The sequence below is a fragment of the Ambystoma mexicanum genome, chromosome 5p (assembly GCF_040938575.1).
Source record: "Ambystoma mexicanum isolate Mex_15411 chromosome 5p, UKY_AmexF1_1, whole genome shotgun sequence".
NCBI classification, from domain to species: domain Eukaryota; kingdom Metazoa; phylum Chordata; class Amphibia; order Caudata; family Ambystomatidae; genus Ambystoma; species Ambystoma mexicanum.
The window spans coordinates 1,029,985,532-1,030,001,227 of record NC_090930.1 but is presented as its reverse complement, the minus strand read 5'-3'; the positions used below and the strand labels follow the sequence as shown (position 1 = coordinate 1,030,001,227).

The 15,696-nt window shown below is 45.0% G+C and overlaps 1 protein-coding gene across 2 annotated transcripts in view; it reads right to left on the bottom strand.

The window, feature by feature from the left end:
* The window catches only part of IRF4 (interferon regulatory factor 4), a 78,461-nt gene that overhangs the window by 46,820 nt on the left and 15,945 nt on the right, over positions 1-15,696 (bottom strand). For both annotated transcript variants that reach the window (XM_069613518.1, XM_069613519.1), the window contains exon 2: positions 14,394-14,649. In XM_069613518.1, coding sequence (XP_069469619.1) covers positions 14,394-14,606 — 213 coding nt within the window. In that variant the 5' untranslated portion in view covers positions 14,607-14,649. The remainder of the gene's footprint in view (positions 1-14,393; positions 14,650-15,696) is intronic.

The window sequence follows — 15,696 nt, the reverse complement described above, 5'->3', positions numbered from 1 at the left end:
CTTTTAAACAAAAGAAGGGCTGGGCGTACCAAAAGGTGTGACACCAGTGTGCCCCAGCTCGCACGCATCAGGCAGCCCTTTCATTCAAGGAGCCTGCTTTAACCAATGAATGGTCTGTACTTGAAACAGGAGGAGGGCTGGAGGGCTCAGTGTCTCCTTTTGTTTTCGAGTAACTAGTCATCGGCCCAGCATCATGCTGGGTGATGACTAGTTCGTTTCTCGAAACAAAAGGAGAGCTGGGCAGTCCAGCCTTCCTCCTGTTTCGAGTACATAGGCATCAGGCAGCCCGTCACTGCACGGTTACGCCTACTGCCTGCAGCTGTCAGTACTTCGGTTTAGAAAAAAGAAAAGGCATGCCTTTTCTTTTTTCTAAACCGAAGTGTTGACAACTGCAGGCAGCTCGTGTAACAGTCCAGCCTCTACACGGGGTGCCTGAGGTGTCAGCTGGCTGGTGCTAGGCGGGGGGGGGGGGGGGCGGCTGGGCCCCAGAGCCTTTTCTGGAGACTGCAGGGGCCCACTTAAAGCCCTGCCTGGGGTGACGTCTGCATGTCTAAATGGATGCTTTATCAAATCCGAAACAGTTTCCTTTTTCCAGTGTTTGGTTTTTAGACAGTGCTGCAACTATGAATATTATTCGTAAAGTGTTCTGCTGCACTTGATCAAGTGCCTACAAATAATTATGCATTGCCAAAGCCAATTTTTTGGCTTTGGAATGTTCATGCATTTGCAGAATATTCCCCCTTGCCAGTTATTGCCATCACATGCTCACCTTAATGGTCAGGTGTTGCAAGGTGGCGTGAAAAGTGAAATGCATGTACAGGTGCAGCACACCCCCCACCATGTATGCTGTAAGGGCACACACAGTCCCTGCCCCCTCCACCTGCACACTGGGCAGAATGATGTGGAATCATTTGGAACTGCACTTGTTGCATGCATAGGATACCCACAGCCTGGAATGAGCGAGGTGTCAATCTCTTTGGCCCTCTCCATGTACATGACAAAAGGTGACCATCAGTAGCTCTGCCGCCAATCAGCCAAAAGGAGGTAACTGTGGGGCGGAACCACACATCCAACTGGTAAATTCATCATTTTGCACGATGCTCTCCAGTCCCAGAGACAAATTACAGCACGTGTGGGTCACCTTTAGCAAAGGGTTTTCTCCTCCCTATAGACCGCGCCATTGGAAACATACTCAGATGCATCTGGTCTAGCCACATGGGGCATGCTTAGCTGTGGGCGGCAGCAGCCTTCACTGTATCTCATATCTCAATACAAGCTTTCAAAAGAATTGCAGGGTGGAAACGAGGCTTTTTGACTGGGCTACAGAAAGTACTTCATCCATGCAAAGGCTGTCACGTACACATAATGTGCTCAATTGAATTGAATATTTTAGGCAGAGTTCACTTGCTCTTTTCATTCCTCAGGCTGCCGATATAGCTCATTGAACAGCACTTTGATAGCACCTTCTGGCTTGTTAGCACTTTATAAACCACATAAATCTAATCTAAGAGAGTATCAGGAAGAGATGCTCTACCTGTGGCTCTCCAGATGCTTTGGATTACGACGCCCATGATTCCTCTCCATTGACTTTGCAGATGGGAGTCGTGGTCCAAAACATCTGGAGAGCCGAAAGTTACAAACCGCTGGTATAGGGAAGGATTCAAAGGTTTCTTCACTTCAAGACACAGTTGCTGTTTTTGCACCATGCTATTAATATATCGTTAATTCAAGACTTCACAGAGACATAAAATGGGCGACAAATAAACATCCTCTGCAAGAAATATCATTATTGATGCGTGGGGAACCAGCGTCATTGGAATTTATAAATAAAAAGTACTTCAAGAAAAAGTTCACCAAAAGCTATTTAACATGAGCAGGACAGGTAATATGTCTCGCTACACCTTATAAACAGTAATGGTATTGATTAGGTTTTCCAGAGAACTACCTGAGAGAGCCCGGGTCACGTGCAGATTCAGAGAGGTGGACAGAAAAGATTAGAGGTGTTGGGAGCTTTTCTTCTTTTAAGATGGATCTGGGTTCATTGGCGCTGGATTGGGCCTTTGAATATAACAGTGCATTGGATGCTTCCGGGTGCTTCTTGGACATTTCTTTGCAAGGTGTGGAGGGAAACGTGTTTTATATTTTGGGGGCATTTAACCTTTAGAAAAAATGTTTATTGTGGTCGGTGGAAAGATGTATGCTGATCCATGAAAAGTCTTGTGTTGGTGCCACACCGAACCCCAAACTATTAGGGCCTATGTGTCATCCTAGCAATACTGTGCAGGTAGCGCCGCTCGAAGCTGCCTAGAATGGATGCCCTGGGCTTGTGTTAGCAGTAGTTTAGCTCAGGTAGTAAGAGCGGGTACATCACTTTAAAGGCAGGATTTTCTAAGGCAGGATTACATGAGTCCAGGGAGATTAAAAGATGTAAATCATTGCATAAAGTAACTCTTCTAAAGTGGAGTGATCAATCTACATAGAAACCGTTGTCTTAAAATCTGGAACACGGAAAACAGGAGCACGAGGCATTAATCGCCGACTCTGGGGCATCCTGTGGTACTCCCGGCGCTCAGATGAGCCTCCCTCTCTAGCAGGGGTTGCTCATCCATAATGTGTGAGGGGGCGTTGATCCACCAGGTCTTGGCCCCCTCTCGCCAATTATGGAGGAGCCAGCCGTTTTTTAACACAGAGGGAGCACTCTGAACTGTCAAAGGGAAGCACTGTTTCCCTTTGACAGTTACAGTTCCCGAGCCTCGCAAGCTCAATGAGCTATGCAAGACTGGGGACTTTTTGTTTCCCCAGCCTTTCATGGCTCATTGGAAATGCTAGCTGGGGAACTGCATGTCTGTATGTGCAAAGGGGTACTCCTGCACCTCCTTGCATATACAGACAGAACATGCTGAAGTGGGGCTTCTGCTCACCCATGCTCAGGCCCCTGCATGAATGTGCAGGAACCAGGAAACTTCCTGATTCTTGTTCATGCTAGCAGGGACTGGAGTGCTGGAGAGGAAACTTCAGGACCTGTGGCAGAAGGCAAGTTTGTTTATGTTCATGTATTTTTTAATTAAAATGATGTGTGTGTGTGTGTTGTTTATACATTCGTGCTGGTCCGTGGGGCTGAATTTGGTGACAGCGGAGAGGAGGTTTGTACAACAGGTCCATAATCCCACTCCCCACCAGACAAAATAAGCTCTCCTTCTGTGGCGCTGTGGGGCCCAGGAGATAGGGATGGTATTTTTTTACTGGACATCTATCATAGCTGTCCAGTAAAAAAAATACCATACCTTCCGCCCTCCACCCCTTACCCCTGCAGCGCCTTGAATACACACATAATCACGCTGATTGTGAATGTGTGTCTGGAGCTGTGGGGCCCAGGGGACAGGGATGGTATTTTTTTTTACTGGACATCTATGATAGATGTCCAGTAAAAATACCATACCTGCTCCCTGGACACCCCAGCACTTCACATACACACATAATCACTTTAATTGTGTGTGTGTGTTTGGCACTGTGGGGCCCAGGGGACAGGCATGTAATGTTTTTTACTGGGCATCTATGATAAATGTCCAGTATAAATACCATGCCTGACCCCTGTGCCCCTCACCGACTCGCATACGCACAATCACATTCATTGTGTGCGTGCGAAGCACTGGGGCCCAGGAGGCAGGCATAGCATTTTTTAGTGGGTATGTCCGGTAAGGAATGCCAGCCCAGTCTGCAGGGATTCCTAGCGCCTCACATGCAATGTCATGCCTGACCCCTAAGCCCCCCAGCTCCTCACATGTACACACAATTGATTATCTGTGCATGTGAGGTGCTGGAGGGCAATGGAGCGAGGGATGGCATTTATTAATGGGCATCTGGTAGATGCCCAGTAACAAATACCATGACTGGGCCACCCAGCACCTCGTATGCACACAATTAGGCACTCTTGGCCTAAGGCGGAAAGCATGGCAGTTTTTACTGGGCATCTGTGCCCAGTAAAACATGCCATGGTTGTACCCTGGCACTCAAGCTCCTCAGATGCATCAACCCCCCAGCACCTCACAATCACACATATTCACATTCATCATTAATGTGATTCTGTCTGAGTGTAAGGCGCTGGTACGCCATATGGCAAGCATGACATTTTTTTACTGTGCATGGTTGATAAAGCAAGCATGATAAGTGTCATTATGTCACTAGATTGGCATTTTAATGCAGCCAGTCTAGCCATTTCTTATTGTTGTATGACATTTTATATTAGGCAGCTTTGATAAAGCAAGCATGATCAGTCGTATTCTTTCTATGGCATGACATTTTGTATTGGGCATCTTTGATTTAAAAAAAAAAACAAGCATGATAAGTGTTAATATGCAGATACACTGGCATTTCAATGCAGCCGGTCTAGCCATTTCTTATTGTGGTAAGACATTTGTATTGGGCAGCTTTGGTAAAGCAAGCATGATAAGTGTTATTACGAAGCAAGACTGGCATTTTGTATGCAACCAGTCTAGCCAGGTCTTACTGAGGCATGACATTTTGCATTTGGCAGCTTTGATAAAGCAAGCATGATCAGTGGTATTCTTCTTTCTGTGGCATGAAATGTTACATTGGGCATCTCTGTTAAAGCAAGCATGATAAGTGTTAACATGTAGCTAGACCGGCCTTTCACTGCAGCCAGTCTAGCCATTTCCTATTGTAGTATGACATTTTGTATTGGGCATCTTTGGTAAAGAAAGCATGGTAATTGTTATTATGAAGCAAGACTGGCATTTTGTATGCAACCAGTCTAGCCATTTCGTACTGAGGCATGACTTTTTGTATTGGGGATCTTTGATAAAACAAGCATGATAAGTGATATTATGAAGCTCGACTGGCATTTTAGTATAGCCACTTTAGCCATGCTTTCATACTTTGGCATGCATTTTTAATGGTAAAGCTAACTGGAGTATGTTCTTACGTGGGGATCCTGCCATATATTGGCAGAACAAACATGGACATGCTTTCTTATACTATCATTACTGGCATTATGCACAAAGCAAACATAAGTATGGTCTTACATTGGAATTCTAGGGTACAATGGTGAAGTCCACATGGAAATGTATGGGCACAGACAGTGTGAAAATATTTTATACTGGCACATATTGTGGGAAAAGGTATCATGAAAATGTAATGGAGAAATGCTCTGCAGCCCTCTGGTGACTGGCATTTTATGGAATTTGTCATGAGTTACCCTATAAAACCAATTGCAAACCGTAACCATTTTGACCCAATATTTAAAAACATTTCTCGAGGGAGAACCCCCAAACCACCCGCTACGCAACGTGGCTGTCGCATATCTGGGACAAATATTTAAGAACCTCCAGTTAAAAAATTCACCAGTAGTCACGGCTCTCTAGTCCCAACCGCAATGTAATTAATGGCAGAGGGACATGAAGAGTTACCAGTGGCACCCAATATGACGCCCTACTCACGTCTTGTCCATATAAGTCTTCCGATGGGGCCATTAATATTAACAGCGAGGATTCAGTCATCAAGCATGGACTCCTAATGAGTCCTGCCTGGCGTATGCAGACAGTTCTCAATTGTTGTCCTTCTGGAGATCAGAGGTGGGACAAAGAAAGGGAACTGTTCTTACTTTGCCTCAGAACGAAGCAGAGGTGGCAAGAGCAGGAGCAGAGCAGGCATGCTCTGCCTCCCCCACCAACAATGTGAGTCTCTGTAGTGCCCTGCTGCCTTCCGGGCACACCTTGCACTGGGATACATGAGTGGGCACCCGTTTACGGGTCATCTGGAGATTGAGTTGAAGTCCTAAAGTAATGTGACTCATCTCACTGGTGGCCCACCGGCACATCACGCAGCACCTCAGGTACATTGAGCAGTGCCACTGAAGCATCTAACAGCACCACTGGCATGTAGTGCCGCATCTTACGGTTCAGAATTGGGAACTAAGTTAGAACAGAGCTTGATGCAGCTTTATAGATCTGACAGATCTGTTAGGACAAGCAAGAGTGGAAGAGTGTTTGTTCTTGCCTACACCAACTCCGGATCTCTACTTTAAAAGAGGTATTTTTATGTTGCTCTCCCTTCTAAGCTGATCCTAACACCCTCACCAAATCCCCAAAAATTGATGCTGATGCGAATACTTGTCGGGTTCCAGTTCAATAGTTCCCCTTGGCGATGTGAGCCCTTCCAGGTTCTAGTATGGCCCTCTGGGAAGCTTTGACTCCCTTTTACACGTGTCTGCGCTCTCTCTTCAGACTTGTTATGTTCTGGTTTCAGTCTGACTCTGTCGAGAATACGTCCTGACTCTGTCTAAACTCTACTGTTTTCAGCTTGATTGCTGCTTTTCTGCCTGGACAAGCCTGGCTTTGTTTGCATGTCAAATGTGGCAGACAGGACAATACTCAATGCTCTCATGATAGTCCTGGGACAAGCTGAAGGCAACATAAACGGGAAGCACATCAAGTAGGTAAGATTCCAACTTCACAATCCGACACTCAAAGCATACGGGCTGGATTATAAATTATTACAGCTACAGCAGGATTCTGCAACCTTTGGCTCTCCAGATGTTTTGGACTACAATTCCCTCATCCCTGGCTAGCACAGACGATGGTGATGGTTCAAGGGAGATGTAGTTCAGAACATCTGGGGAGCCGAAGGTTGCAGTCCCCTGAGCTATAGTTTTACCAAAGATTCAGCTTAAATTTAGCACCATGCCCTATCCAATTGCCTTTTTCGGAAGGATTACGAAATAGTATCATCAATTTGCTGTCATTCAACAGACCTGTTTCTGTCATTATCACTGTGATCTTTTCAGAGCCAGCATTTAGCACATTTTTCAGAATCTAGGAACACCTGTCACACCTCTCTATGTTTATTTGGTTGCTTTATGTAGTTCTTCCGCCAAAGCAATTTACAAATAAAATGGTACAATTATAAGTCAAATGAATTAGAATTTAATTAATCACAAAACATAAGAATGACATTTAAGACGATGAAACAGAAGAGATAAGATGTTCTGCAAGTAAATAATAGAAATGTGAAAAGTAAAGAAGCAGCACAAACATGAAGGTGTAAATCCAGTATTTTGGGGGATGTAGAGAGAAAGCTCGGAAACGGGATTGGGCACAGAGAAAAAAAAATTGCGACCTTGAGCAAAGAGAACGTGGAGGAATATATAAAGTGATTAGAGAAGAAAGATAAGGAAGGGCTGGCTATGGACAGATTCGAAAATGATGCAAAGAAAGTGAATTTAAACCGAGAATGGAATTTAAGCCAATACAAAGAGGCAAAAGATGAAGAAATAGAGGATAGTGGTGACAGACGAATCAGAAGATAAATAGAAGAATTAAAGATCGATCGAATGAGGGGGAGGGCATCTGGACGGAAGACCAACGAGAAGAGCTGAGCAGTAATCAAGACAAGAGAAAATGAGAGTGGTAATTAGCGAGATTAAGTGGTCTGGAATGTACAGAAAGAACAGATTTCTGAATTTTTGAAGAGGAAGAAGCGAGCAGCACATGCTGTGTGCAAAACAGTAAATGAAAAAGAAAGCGAATTGTCAAAGATAATACCAGGATTATGATCAGAAATGGAGATGGGATGGGGAAAGGAAATGGAAGGTGGGGGTGCAGAGGGCAAACGGACTGATGCAGGAAAGTTAAGGATTTCAAATTTAGAAGGATTAAGGTGAAGAGAATGGTTAAGCATCCACGGTCAAATGGCAGAGAGACAAGTGGGAAAGTGTAGTGACGCAGAGAACGTATGAACAGACAGAAAGACATGAAAATCAGGAGCATAAAAGTGGTGACAAGACAAACTGAATGAAGAGAGTTTTCCAGAAAGAAGTGAGGTATAAAGAAAAAAATAAAGGGCCAAGAACTGAGCCTTGTGGAAATCCATACAGGTGAGGATAAGTGGAAGACTATTCGCCAGACCAAGAAACCGACAGAGTCTGGACAGAAAGAGAAGAAGAGAAAGTTGACAGCAAGTGAAGAACAGTACTGGAGAGACCTGAAGAAGAAAGAGTAGATAGGAGTATTGCGTGATCCACCATGTCAAATGCAGCAGAAATGCTTCAGAGAATGACTGATGGCGAGTATTTAGCGTGGCAATCTGACAGAAGCGAATTAGTGACAGGGAGGGGAGCAGTTTCAGTTGAATGCAAGCATTAGAATCCAAATTGAACAATAGGACGAGTTAGTGAGAGAGTTGGCGTCAAGAAACGGTGAGAGCTGAGAATAAACTACTCTTTCCAGAAGTTTAGAAACCAATGGTAATAGTGATAGAGGATGGAAATTAAGAGACAATAGATGAGTCGAGAGAAGGTTTGCTTGAAGCTGGAATGATAGTAGTATGTTTAAAAACTGAGGAGAAAATGCCAGTGGGGAGAGAGAGAGAGACGGGTTACAAAGAATAATTAGATAATGAATTAAAAGAGGGTAAAAGGTTGGCATAACAGCAGGCGGAAAGGCCTGAGAGCATAGTATGGTATCCAACTAGGAGCCTCCATTCGCAAGCATCAGTAATCCTATATTCCACATTGCCAGCAACCCTCAATTCCATAAGGGTCAACTGGTGCCACTTTCATCCCATTTCGCAGGGTCCGCACCCCACAATTCTACATTATTAGCACCCCTTTATTTTCCATGGACAGCCCAAATCTATGCCCACTAGTCATTATTGTGAGTAACCCTCTATACAATAAGGTAAGCACTCTTCTAGTCCCCAGGCTCCCAACTGCTACGCTGTGTCAGAGGCCCTCTACAGGGTCTGCACCCCCTATTCACCAATGTTCCTTCCCCTCCACTCCACAGTGACAGCAGCCAGTGTCAGAACCCCTAGGCGCAATGCCTCCATCCCCATTTCCATTTCCCAGTGTTGGCCTCGATCATCCTCTAACCCAGAGGTCTTCAAACTGTGGGGCGGTACGCCAATGGGGGGTGAGTACCCAGCTGGAAATTAAAAAACTTTTTTAAAAATGTTTTTTTATTAATGGAGGAAATGGTAGGGGCGGCTCACAAGGTTGGACTGGAGCATGCAACTGTCTCGGGCACCAATGAAAAAGGTCCTCAGTTGCAAATGGCAATTCATTCCTTTAGCGACAGACTGTTTGAATAGTACCCAAGGTGGTGGTTTTTGTTAAAATGTAAGCAGATTGTAATATTTTAGGAATATGTATTCAGCAACAATGGTCGAAACTACTAGATGCATAGTTAAGTAACTCATCAAACTGGCCCACATTGGCCAAAAAAGTGGCCCATTTAGACCAAAAAACTGGCCCACGCTAGCATTTTGCATTTTTGGTTCAGACATTGCCATATTGCCCTATAGGCAAGTCCCAGCCTGGCAGCTCATCCATAATGGGCGAGGGGGCCTCGAGCCAGTGGCCCCCTCACCCATTATGGAGGAGCTGAGGAGCCAGCCCAGTGAAACACTGAGCACTCCCTTAGCAGCTTTTTACAGCTGAGGGAGTGCTCCTGGGCTGGCTGAACACTGTTTCCCTTTGACAGTTCAGTTCCCCAGCCGCACATGATCACTGAGCCATGCAAGACTGGGGGCGTTTTGCTTTGCAAGCCTTGCATAGCTCATTGAAAATGCTAGCTGGGGAACTGCATGCTTGTATGTGCGAGTGGGAGCTCCTGCGCCTCCTCGCACATACAAGCATAGCAACCTGGAGCGGGGTGGAGTAAAGTACTTGCTTTGTGAATGCTGTGTGAATGTGTGTGTGTTTGTGTTGGTCCGTGGAGCTGATTTTGCCGAGTGGGGGGCAGGAGAGGGGGGGTTGTACAACAAAAGCATTTTAAAAATGCCTTTGTTGCACAGTCCCCCTACCCACCTGCCAAGATCAGCTCTCCTGCTGAGGTGCTGTGGATCACAGGCATGGTATTTGTTTACTGGACATCGATCATAGATGTCCAGTAAAAATACCATGCCTTCCCCCTGGGCATACACACATTATCAGGTTGATTGTGTTAGGCACTGTGGGGCCCAGGCGACAGGGATGGTACCTTTTAACGTTAAAGATGTCCAGTAAAAAATATCATGCCTGCCCCCCTTTGCCCTCCCCTCCCCCCCCCCAGCGCCAATTGCAACCTGTTTGGCTTTTTACCCAATTGTATTTTTAAGTATGCTTAAATTTTAACACATTATTTAAAAAACAATTCCCGGGGGGAAAACTCCCTGAAACCCCTTTGATTGGTTTGAGCTCCCAATCTACACTCGGTCGCTAGGGCATATCTGGGGTTAAATATTTATGCCCCTACACTTACAAAAATTCACCAGCCGCCACTGGCCCTGGGACTGTGCTGGGAGCAGGGTGGGGGAGCCCAGGGACTCTGCTGGGAGCAAGATGGGCGTTAGCCATGGAATAGAGGTGGGAGCAGGGTGGGGAGAGCCCAGGGTCTGGGTAGGAGTGGGATGAAGGAGCCCAGAGACTGTGATGGGAGCAGGTGGGGGAGCCAAGGGACTATACTGGGAGTAGGGTGTGGTGACGGTGTTCAATAGTTCATAGCCATTTGGACTTACTGTCCATTTGGCATTTTTGGGGGGCCTGGTCTGCCCACATTTTGCTTGGGGGGAGCAGGCCTAAAACATTTGAAGATCACTGCTCTAACCCATCCCCAATGGAAGCTTCACATTGACGTATCCACACTCATCCATACCTATAGCTATTTTGTATTTGTAATTTATTGTAGACAGCAGTTGTTTTGACAAGAAAACAGCGTACATAGGACAAAGCAGGACACTTGCAATCCCATCGCTGGGTGCTTTAAAATAGAAGAAGATAGGAGGGAAGAGTAACACTAACCACTGAGACTGGAGAGATGTGTTAACGTTTTAACTTAAAGTTAAAAGGTTTGAGTTCCAAATCATTCCTTCAGCGCCTACCCACATTATCAGCCATAACCTTGAATGGTTTGTATCTAGGCAACTTCGTCCTAACATCATTAGACAGGTCTAATAACCTGGCCATTCACTTAACCTTAATTCCCAGCCCGCTGGTCTGCGGTATTTTCTAGTTCTTGACTATTACGAAATTGCATCCTTCAGAATTACTTTAATCAGAAATCTTTTCTCCCTTCCAATTCAGGAAACTGTATAACATTTTCCAATTTTGCGGGATGTGACCCAATACACGTATTATTATAACACTAAATGGATTGCTATAATTAACTGCTTAGCACTTCTAACTAGAATCATGCAAACCAACAGAGTAGCACAACCTATCTGGCTTACTTACGCTCCTACATCTATTTGTACAGAGCAGCACAAAACCCAATGTATGTGGCTAAGAAATAAAAGATCAGGGAAAACTGTGCTGTCTGGAACGTGATCCGCATACAAGGCTACTTTTGCATGCCACGAAAACCCATTACAATAAGTCAACAGAGATTGCCTCAAATTCCACAAAGCAAATTGTCATAACCGTACTCTTGGAAACAGGCCCACTGCTTTCCAATCCACCCGACAAGTTTGGAATGACTTCAAGTCAGGCTTCTAAATGTGCACGCTTGCCTTTTCATTGGCTAGTGATAATCGACTCTTGGTGAGTAAGAAAGAGTGTGCTGTGTGTATGTTGAGAATTGAAGGGGCAAGACTATTTATACTTGGCTAGTAGCTTGCATTTAATAATGTTTACTCCTGTTGCGAGCCATACTTGAGTTTACAATAAACAACAACTATTACAGACAACACTGAAACTGCCCTAGCATAAAGGCACCCCTCTTTAGGCCTAAGTACCTCAACCTTGACACAAGTAATCCCTGAGATACCATCTTTTTCTTTTTCGCAAAATTTCTTTTGATGAATTATAATCACTTTACTCTCTTTGCGCATCACTTCTTGTCGTGGTATCCCCTGCACCCGCCGCAGTATTAAAAAATGCTTGAATGAACTATCTTTTTTTTAAAAAAACTCATTAATTTGTCCTTCAAACAGGAGACAATACCAGTCCAAATAAAATATTCCAAGTTTATACCTCTTCTAAAAGAAACCTCTCTTGGTCCTGAATTACCAGCTAGTTACAGCCCAATCGCTAACGTGCCATTCCCAGCAAAGATTTTGGAGAAGATTACCTCCCAATTATAGGAATTTGGGAAACAAAATCAAGTACTAGGTGACAAACAATTGGCCTTCTTCCCTTCCCTGGGGTATGGAAGCAGCCCTCATTGACATATAAGAGGAATGCTGCAGTGGATAGATGCTCACCAGAAGACCCTTCTGATAATGCTGGATCTTTTGGCAGCATTCAGCACCCTGAACTATCGAACCATCCTTCATAGGCTGGGTGATGACTCCTGGATGTCACCCTTTGTACTACCTTGGTTTCAGTCCTCCCTGTCTGAAATTATATTAGACTGCACCTAAGCATGCGACTAAGACTACCAAGGCTGAATGTGGAGTGCCTCAGGGCTCTGCTCTGCATCCCGTTATTACTGAACATTTACACCAAACCTCTTCATGGCCTGCTTACAAAACTGAATATTGGATAACACTGCGATACTGATGCTTTTAAGTTTTAATTCCAGCTCGATAACAACCAGACACAGAACAACGTGAAGCGGTCTTCGATTATGGACTGTGGTAAGAGTTGAATGGAGGATAACTAGCGCAGTTTAAACAGGTCCAAATCTGAACTGGAAATAACTGGCTCTTCCAATTATCTTCGCACGTTGACTTCTCAACATTCTTTGTTTCAATATAAATCTACAACCTTTTCAACTTTGTCTGAAGTCAAGAATATGTCTGCCTACACTAATCGCGATCAGCTCTTCCATCTAGTACTTGCAGCTCTTAAGAAAGAAGGGACCTTTCTTCAATGAGACCATTTAGCCACAATTGCTAGGGTGCTAGTTCTATCAAATATTGAATATTGTGATTCTTGGTACAGAGGGGCTTGTAAATTGGTTTAATCAAAACTTCTGGGAATACAGAAAATGTTGCCCACATCATATGTAATGTTTCCTCACACACTCTGGATTCTCCTATTCTTAAGGCTTTCATTGGCTACCAATACCAACACACGTTCTATTTAAGACTGCTACATTGGTTCATAATAGTCTCTATGACAATTCCCCTCTGTACTTTAACAACCTTTTTTACTCCTCACAGCACAGGAAGTGCTTATCTTCCTCTGTGGCACTGGTTATGTTACTCAAGTTCAAATGAAACCACGTGTGAATTGGGGGTAGTTCTGCTCACTCTGCGCTAAGGAGTATTTCGGTAGTGTGGACTTTCGCTGGGCCAGGTACTATAAGGTATACCCGAACCTTGCTTTGCATAACTTGGGTTGTGTACCTAAGTACGGCGCAGGTCCCTTCATGTCAGGAAGTGATGTACCACAACACGTTAAAAATTAATGTAGTAAAGTGCCTTTATTGTGTTAAAGTTTAGAAGCAACAGAACGCGGATCCCACTTTAACATGGGTATCGGTATAACGCCGGGGTCCAGGGAATTACCCTACTAATTTGTGTACCAACGGAGCTCACACTCCACCTGAGTGGTAGGATATTATAAGAATAAGTGCCCAGTTTTGATAAAGACTACGGTTGGTCGAAACAGGTGTCACAAAGGGACCCCCTTTACAATAAAGGCACGTAGTACATCACTTTCTGACTTCATGGGACCTGATTTGTACTCAGGAACACACTCCAGCTTATTCAAATTAAACTGGACTGGAGGAAACACTCTGGCATTTTTGGGATGCTAAAATCTGGAATTGCCTGGCCTTGAAAAAGATACCACCGTTTTTTTCAGGAAACAGCTGAAATCCCACCATTCCACCTTTATTTAGAAAATGAACTGGTCTGGGCTGTCACTGACTATTTTGCAGTTACCCACTCTTTATGGATTACAGCAGCTCAACACCCTCTGGCTCAGTGCGCGGTCACCCTACCCTTGCCCCAACCCTCCCACTTCCATGCTGCTTTAGTGGAGCGCCTTCCTCTCCCCCTGTCTGTTCAGGCTTTTACTGCCAGCTACTGCAACACTATTTAGAAAGTGTTCCATATGTTATCAAGAACAGATTCCATCTCTACAACACCAAAATCGGCACTCTGATGGTAATTTTAATACATCGCCATAGCCACCGCAGGGGAAAGATCCCGCCAACGCCAGGTCCAAACTGCCAGGCACGGACTTCCCAAAGAGCCTGCAGGGCAGCCCAGCCCACTAGTCCCCATAAAACAGTTCAAGACTCACCACTTCCTACAACACCCCAACAAATGATCGGAGTCTGCTCCATAAGTTTGCATAACATAATATCCCAAAAGATAAGTGAGCCAGATTCAACGCCAGGCCCTGAGGGGTGCAAATGTTGAATATGAGACTAGAGCAGAGATGGTTAGGCACAATCTGCAGCTTTCATGTCCACCATTGCTTTCTCACCCTCGCCTTCAGCCTGTACCTTGAAGAGGGCGGCGTCCTCATCCTGGTTATAGTCCTGCTTGCCGGCGTGCTTCCATGGGATCCGGAAGATGCTCTTCTCATCGTTCTCCCACACCAACCCGGGGTACTTGATGCTGTCAATTTGGTCGATCAACCACTGTCGCAGTTTGCCGTTGCCACCACAGCTAGTCACATGGGTGGGCATTCCGCATTCGGCCACCACTGGGTTCATCCCAAGTCTACACGGTCTAAGACAATCAGCACACACCGAGCCCCTGGAGAGAGGAGGAAACACAAGAGAAGAATGGGTCACTTTTAGCAGGGCGGGTGCAGGAGAGGTTACTGCAGTCAGACATTTCTGACTGTACCTCAACAAGCCTCCGAAAAGAATGCGGTCAACATTTAAAAGATAGCTTGGGGGACATGGTGGACCCAGTCAGTCAGGCAGTAGAGGACATGTCTTTTTCCCTGCCATACAAAAGTGAGCTAATGTGTTTTGTTAGGACGAATGTGTTAGTAAACTGGTCAGTATAAGGCCTATAGGAAAGCTGTATACGGGTCTCCAGTATCCTAGGAGGTCAATGCCTCAGTTCAGACTTGGGAGAGGATGTTAGTTTTGCACAGAGTGGAATAATTGAGGAGGGGAAACATGAGCGTGAATGATTTGGAGCTGAATTGGAGAAATCCTTTTCCAGCTAGATAGATAGGGTTTGGGGCTAGGGTGCAAAGTGTTTGGGTTTTGGCCAGAAGGGACATCTGAGGCTTTTGGCCTGGAGATGGTTGAGGACTAGACCCGGCCTGCAGCTGATGCCCTGCTGGTGGATAGTAGATAAAGTCAGATTTATTTTTCTATCCTACATAGACTCTGTACTTGGCTTGCAACTCCCTAGTTCATCTGTAACAGACACCAGAAACCGATCAGCACATTGCTGTAATATAGCTAACCACAATCAAATAAAAACCCACTGAGTGTGTGCAATTAATACAAAAGTGCAATCCACTTGTCCCATTTCTGAAAATAAAACTCATACGTAATTTGCCTCTATGTCTATTGTTTTCTTAAAATGGTTAAAATATTTGACAGCTAACATTTTGACATTGAGGGCTTCATTACGAGTTAGGTGCTAGCCCTTAAATCCAAACTAGCGCTGCCAATACCACTCCGCTAGATCACGAGTGAACACAAATACCGCTAGACCCAAAACGTCAGCGCTATTACAGCTAGCACTATCACTGCCGGCGCTAATAGCGCCGACAATACAAAGCGCAATTACAGCCGTATGACAAGTGCATGTACAGTGGTATCAGCGCCAAAAACCGGT